This window comes from Psammomys obesus, unplaced genomic scaffold (genome assembly GCF_907164565.1).
Source record: "Psammomys obesus unplaced genomic scaffold, mPsaObe1.curated_primary_1811, whole genome shotgun sequence".
Classification (NCBI taxonomy): domain Eukaryota; kingdom Metazoa; phylum Chordata; class Mammalia; order Rodentia; family Muridae; genus Psammomys; species Psammomys obesus.
In genome coordinates, this window is record NW_026591598.1 from 16,143,904 (window position 1) to 16,149,331 (window position 5,428).

At 49.2% G+C, this 5,428-nt stretch overlaps 1 protein-coding gene across 1 annotated transcript in view; it reads right to left on the reverse strand.

Annotated features, from left to right (window-relative positions):
- Positions 1 to 1,136, reverse strand: part of Pink1 (PTEN induced kinase 1) — a 13,971-nt gene extending 12,835 nt beyond the window's left edge. Inside the window, exon 1 of the mRNA XM_055610903.1 lies at positions 693 to 1,136. Within this exon, the coding sequence (XP_055466878.1) occupies positions 693 to 1,076 (384 nt within the window). The 5' untranslated portion in view covers positions 1,077 to 1,136. The remainder of the gene's footprint in view (positions 1 to 692) is intronic.
- Positions 1,137 to 5,428: the final 4,292 nt, after the last annotated feature.

A 5,428-nucleotide genomic window follows, 5' to 3' on the forward strand; every position in this document is an offset into this window, starting at 1 on the left:
CACACACACACACACACACACACACACACACACACACACACACACACCAGGACTAGGCATGCCGCCCTCATGGCATGTTCCCAGACATAACTAAAATGCCACCTTCCTCCCAACCCCTTGCTTAGCCCACTCCACGAGTACCCCACCCCTTGAATTGCCCAATCACGGCCAGGGACCTGCCCTTCTCAATGTCCACGCCTCTGGTTCACCCTCAGACCTGCCCCCACACTAAGATTCAGAAGCTGCTTCCACAACTGTTGAGCTTGCTCCGCCCCTGCTGCTGGTTCTGTGCCCGTCCCCAATCAGCGGCGCAAACTTAAGGGCACAGAAACCGCTTTCCAGACGTGCCCCCAGCACCAAGCCACGCCTCCACGCTAAACCGGAACTCCCTATTTCCTCCTGACTCAAGGATTCCCGCCCCCACACACCCCTGCTCCCAGCTGTGGCTCAAGTTGTAGCCTCTCCCTCCCTCGCCCCAGGTCCTGGCGGGATCCCAGCCGACGAGCGTGGCCCTCGTTTCAGCCCCTAGAGTGGTTCCTTCCCCTCGGGCTCAGAGCCTCCTCCCGGCCCAGGCCCCAACACTCACTCTCCTAGCCCCGCCCCCGCCCGCCCCAGGCCCCGCCCCGCCTCAGGGCTGCTCCGCGGCCTCGCTCCGCCTGCTCCCGGCGCTCCCCGCCCACCGCTGCGCTCACCTGGATCTCCTGACAGGCCAGGGCGGCCCGCCGGCCTTCCGCCTGCTTCTCCTCGATCAGCCCCAGCCCCAACCCGAAGGCCAGGAAGACCGCTCGGCCGCAAGGGCCTGCGCCGCCCCGGGCCCGCACCACGAACTGCCGCTGGATCCGCGCCGCCAACCCCGCCACCGACTGGCGGAAGAAGCGGTAGCGGTCGGGGAGGGGGAGCCCAAGCGGGCGCGGCTGCGCTCCGGGGCCTGAGGCCCGGCCCGGGCGTTCTCCGCGGCCCCAGGCCGCCGCGGGGCCGGGCCTCCCCCAGCCCGACAGGCCGGGCTTGGCCGCGAAGCGCAGCAGCAGCGCCCGACCCAGCTGCAGGCCTCGGCCCAGCGCCTGTCGCACCGCCATGGTGGCGCGGCCGCCCCAACCCGCTGCCACCGCCACAAACGTCCGGGACGCGGCAGACAACAACAAACTTCGGGGGCGGTGCCTGGGCGCGCGCGCAGGGGGCGGAGCCTCGGCACTTCCAGGCGGCGCGGGAGGGCGCTGTGCGCTCATCTGCGCATCCTCTAGTTTGCACTTGGCCCTCGGGAGGCGGGATTGCAAACAACGTCACTGGTCCTAGTTAAGATGAGACGTTGAGCCAGGAAACTAATATTTGTTATCGGTCAACGACCCAGGCCCTATACACCTATTAACTGCTTTAACTTTCCCACCAGTGACCTAAGAGTTAGAGCTGAGTTGAAGTTCACACTGCCCTGGCTATTGAGGACCTTGTCTCTTCTTCATACCCACGTGCTCTCATGCTCCTGTACAGGTTCGAGATTCCAGGGCTTAGATCTTGACCAAAGTCCACAATTTATGCATCAGTGGGTACGGGAGCTGAGGTCCGAGCCACTGGAAGACTCATCAGAAGCCACAGAGAGTCTTAATGGCAAATCCTTGAGCTTATTGATGAGATTGTTATCTTTGTTTTATTTGAAAAAGGCCTCACGTGGCCCCGGTCGGCCTGGAATTCGTGTAGACTAGGCTGGCTTCTGGAGTGTGGGGATTACAGTTATATGCCATCACATCAGGCTGAATATGTCTTTCCCTTGTCTCTGTTCTAAACATGTCATCTGGCGTCACTAATGATCAACAAATAGCCATTATATATTTTCTTTTAGACTCTCTTATTTCTTGCTCCATTTGTATGTGTGTGCCGAGTAGAAGGTAGAGAGAGAGGGGAAGAGTTCAGTAGATTAAAGCATGTGAGAAGTCTTGACAGCTGCCAATGGCGACAGTGACCATGCTCTGTTATTTTAACTTTTTTGAAACACAGAGTCTCATTATGTAGTCCTGGTTGGAACTTGCTATGTAGAGCAGAGTGGCCTTAGACATGCAAAGGCCATGTCTCCCCTGTCTCCCCTGCCTCCTGAGTGCTGGAATTACAGGTGTATGCCACCACACCCACGAAAATTTAAGGGAGCCAGATATTTTTCTTCTACCATATGGGTTCCAGGAATGAACTCACATTATTTTAAAACAAACCTATGACATCCTACTATTTTCAAATCTTTTCCCTGTTTCTTTAGATGCTGAGACCTGAGGCCAAGGCTCTAACACTGAGCCAGAACCCCAGCCTCTTTCAATAAAAATACAGCCTCACTATGTAGCTCTGGCTGGTCTGGAACTCACTATGTACAGCTGGTGGGCCTCGTACTCAAAGAGGTCCACCTGCTTCTGCCTCCTGATGGCTGGAATTAAAGATACGTGCCACCACATTCTGTGGAGAGCTGCTTGTTTGTCAAGCTGCTTTGTTATTTATCGAAAAACATGTTTTCACCCTGGCCTTCACCTTGAGACGGAGAAAAGAGGAAGTTTCACCAAGTTCCTTAAAACTTCTTTGTGTGACCTTGGATCACATCTGCTACAGGGCAGTAGTTTTAGAAAATAAGTTCAGCAGTTCCACCAACTTCTTTCTTGTATTGATGTGACTTGTTTTTGTTTTGCCTATAAAAAAGAATTGTGGAATAAAGCCTCGCTGCCGTCTTACTGACAGCTCTCTAGTGCCAATCCTGTGGGTTGTGTGACTTGCTTTAATTATTTCAATCCTTACTCCCCACTTAGGAACTGTTCGACTCTGCCAGCAGGCTCCAGCAACATTCAGTTTTCCAGCTTTTTTTTTTTTTAAGGTTGATTTATTAATTATGTATAGAATGTTCTGTATGCATTTACACCTGAATGCCAGAAGAGGGCATCAGATCTCACTATAGATGGTTGTGAGCAATCTTGTGGTTGCTGGGAATTGAACTTAGGACCCCTGGAAGAGCAGTCAGTTCTTTTAACCTCGGAGCTATCTCTCCAGGCTCCACTTTTCTAGCTTTTAAACAAGCAAACAAACAAACAAACAACGCCACGGGATGGAGAGACAGCCATTAAGAACAGTGGCTGCCTCTCCAGAGGACCTAGGTTTGAGTTCCAGCACCCACATAGCTGCTCACAACAATCTATAATTCCAGCTCTGTAAGATCCAACTCCCTCTTCTGACCTCAGGCACCAGGTACACATGTGATGTTTAGACATATGTGCAGGCAAACCATACACATAAAAAAAAAAAAAAAACAATGGTACATCTACACAATGGAATATTACTCAGCAATGAAAAATAAGGAAATCATGAAATCTGCAGGTAAATGGTGGAACCTGGAAAGGATCATCCTGAGTGAGCTGTCCCAGAAGCAGAAGGACACACACGGTATATACTCACTCATATAGACATATAACATAGGATAAACCTACTAAAATCTGTACATCTAAAGAAACTAATTAAGAGAGAGGACCCTGACTAAAATGCTCAATCCCCATCCCGAAAGGCAAAGAGGATGGACATCAGAAGAAGAAGAAAACAAGAAACAACCTAGGAACCTGCCGCAGAGGGCCTCTGAAAGGCTCTGTCCTGCAGACTATCAAAGCAGATGCTGAGACTTATGGCCAACTGTTGGGCAGAGTGCATGGAATCTTATGAAAGAAGTGGGAAATAGTAAGATCTGGAGAGGACAGGAACTCCACAAGGAGAGCAACAGAACCAGAAAATTTGAACACAGGGGTCTTTCCAGTGTCTCATACTCCAACCAAGTACCATGCATGGAGATAACCTAGAACCCCTGCACAGGTGTAGCCCATGGCAGTTCAGTGTCCATAGTAATGAGAAGAGGGACTGATTGACATGAACTGATTGGCCTGCTTTTTTATCACCTCCCCCTGAGGGGGGAGCAGCCTTACCAGGCCACAGAGGATGACAATGCAGCCACTCCTGATGAGATCTGATAGACTAAGATCAGAAGGAAGGAGAGGGGGACCTCCCCTATCAGTGGACTTGGGGAAGGGCAGGTGTGAAGAAGGGGGAGGGAAGGTGGTATTGGGAGGGGAGGAGAGAGGGGTTTATGGGGGGATACAAAGTGAATAAAGTGTAATTAATAAAAGTTTAAAAATAAAAACAAAACAAAACAAAAAAAAAATCATGAGTTCCAGGGATCTAACTCAGGTTCTTATGTTTGCAAAGCAAAGTTTATCAACTAAGCCATTTCTTGAGTGTGTGTGTGTGTGTGTGTGTGTGTGTGTGTGTGTGTGTGTGAAGTTTACCTATAGAAATCAGGCAATGGAAAAAAGATCCTTATTTGAATCGGCAAGTTTAAAGTATGTGTATATAAGATATTAATCTGCATAAGATATGCAGATAGGGACCTGTGGAAGAATTTTAATTCAGCATATGGTTGTTCTGGCAAGAGATCACATCGAAAGACTCAGAAAGTCTGTGTGAACCAGCTGGAATACAAACTTGCCTTTAAACCAGGAAGACAGAACCAAGCAGATCTGAGTTCAAGGCCAGCTTGGTATTGAGGAAGTTTCAGATAAAGAAAAGCTTAGGTCCAGGCATGGTGGTACACGCCTTTAATCCCAAACAATAAAGTTAGTTTGTAGAAAGAAACCCATGTTTGAAAGTGATGTCCAACTGAGTGGCAGAAATAGTGACCAATCAGAGAAAGGTTTGACAGACTAGGATAAGGCCAACTCTCAGGAGAAGAGGGGAAGCTACTTAAGAGGCAGTGTGGGGGTGGGGGGAGGAGGGGAAAGAGAAAGAAAGAGAAGGCAGTTTTACCAGGACAGATATAGATATACAGAGACAGGTTAAGAAAGAACAAGCTAGACATAGGTGAAGACAGAAAGAGGCAAAGAAAAGGAGAAGGAGCCATACGATTAAGATTGCTGGAGTTAGAGGCCAAGCAGAGCAATTGAGGGGCTGAGGAGAGAAAAGCGAGGTTGAATAAGTCAGTGGGGAGAGGAGTTTGAGCCAGAACAGCTGAGTTGAACTCTCAAGCCCAGAACTCAGTAAGAACAAAGAAAGGATGAGCTTATTAAGCAGTAACTCTCCAAGGCTGGAAACATTTTAGGCCTAGGTTAGATAATACAGAGGCTAGAAGCTTCCAGGACTAGGCCTACGTTAGCAGAAAGAGGCAGTAATCCTCTTTCTGCTAACGTAGAAATTGAGAAAACAATTGAAACAGGTGAATATAAAGTTCCTTTTACAGGAACCCTGTAATTTCACACTCACTTGTATACTCACAGAATACACATGTTTAAGAAGGTTCAGACTACCTGGAATGGTAGCTCACAGCCCGGTGCCACTACATATGGAGTTCTAGGCCAGCCAGGGTACATAGTGAGACCGAAAAATAAAATAAAATAAAATAAAATAAAATAAAATAAAATAAAATAAA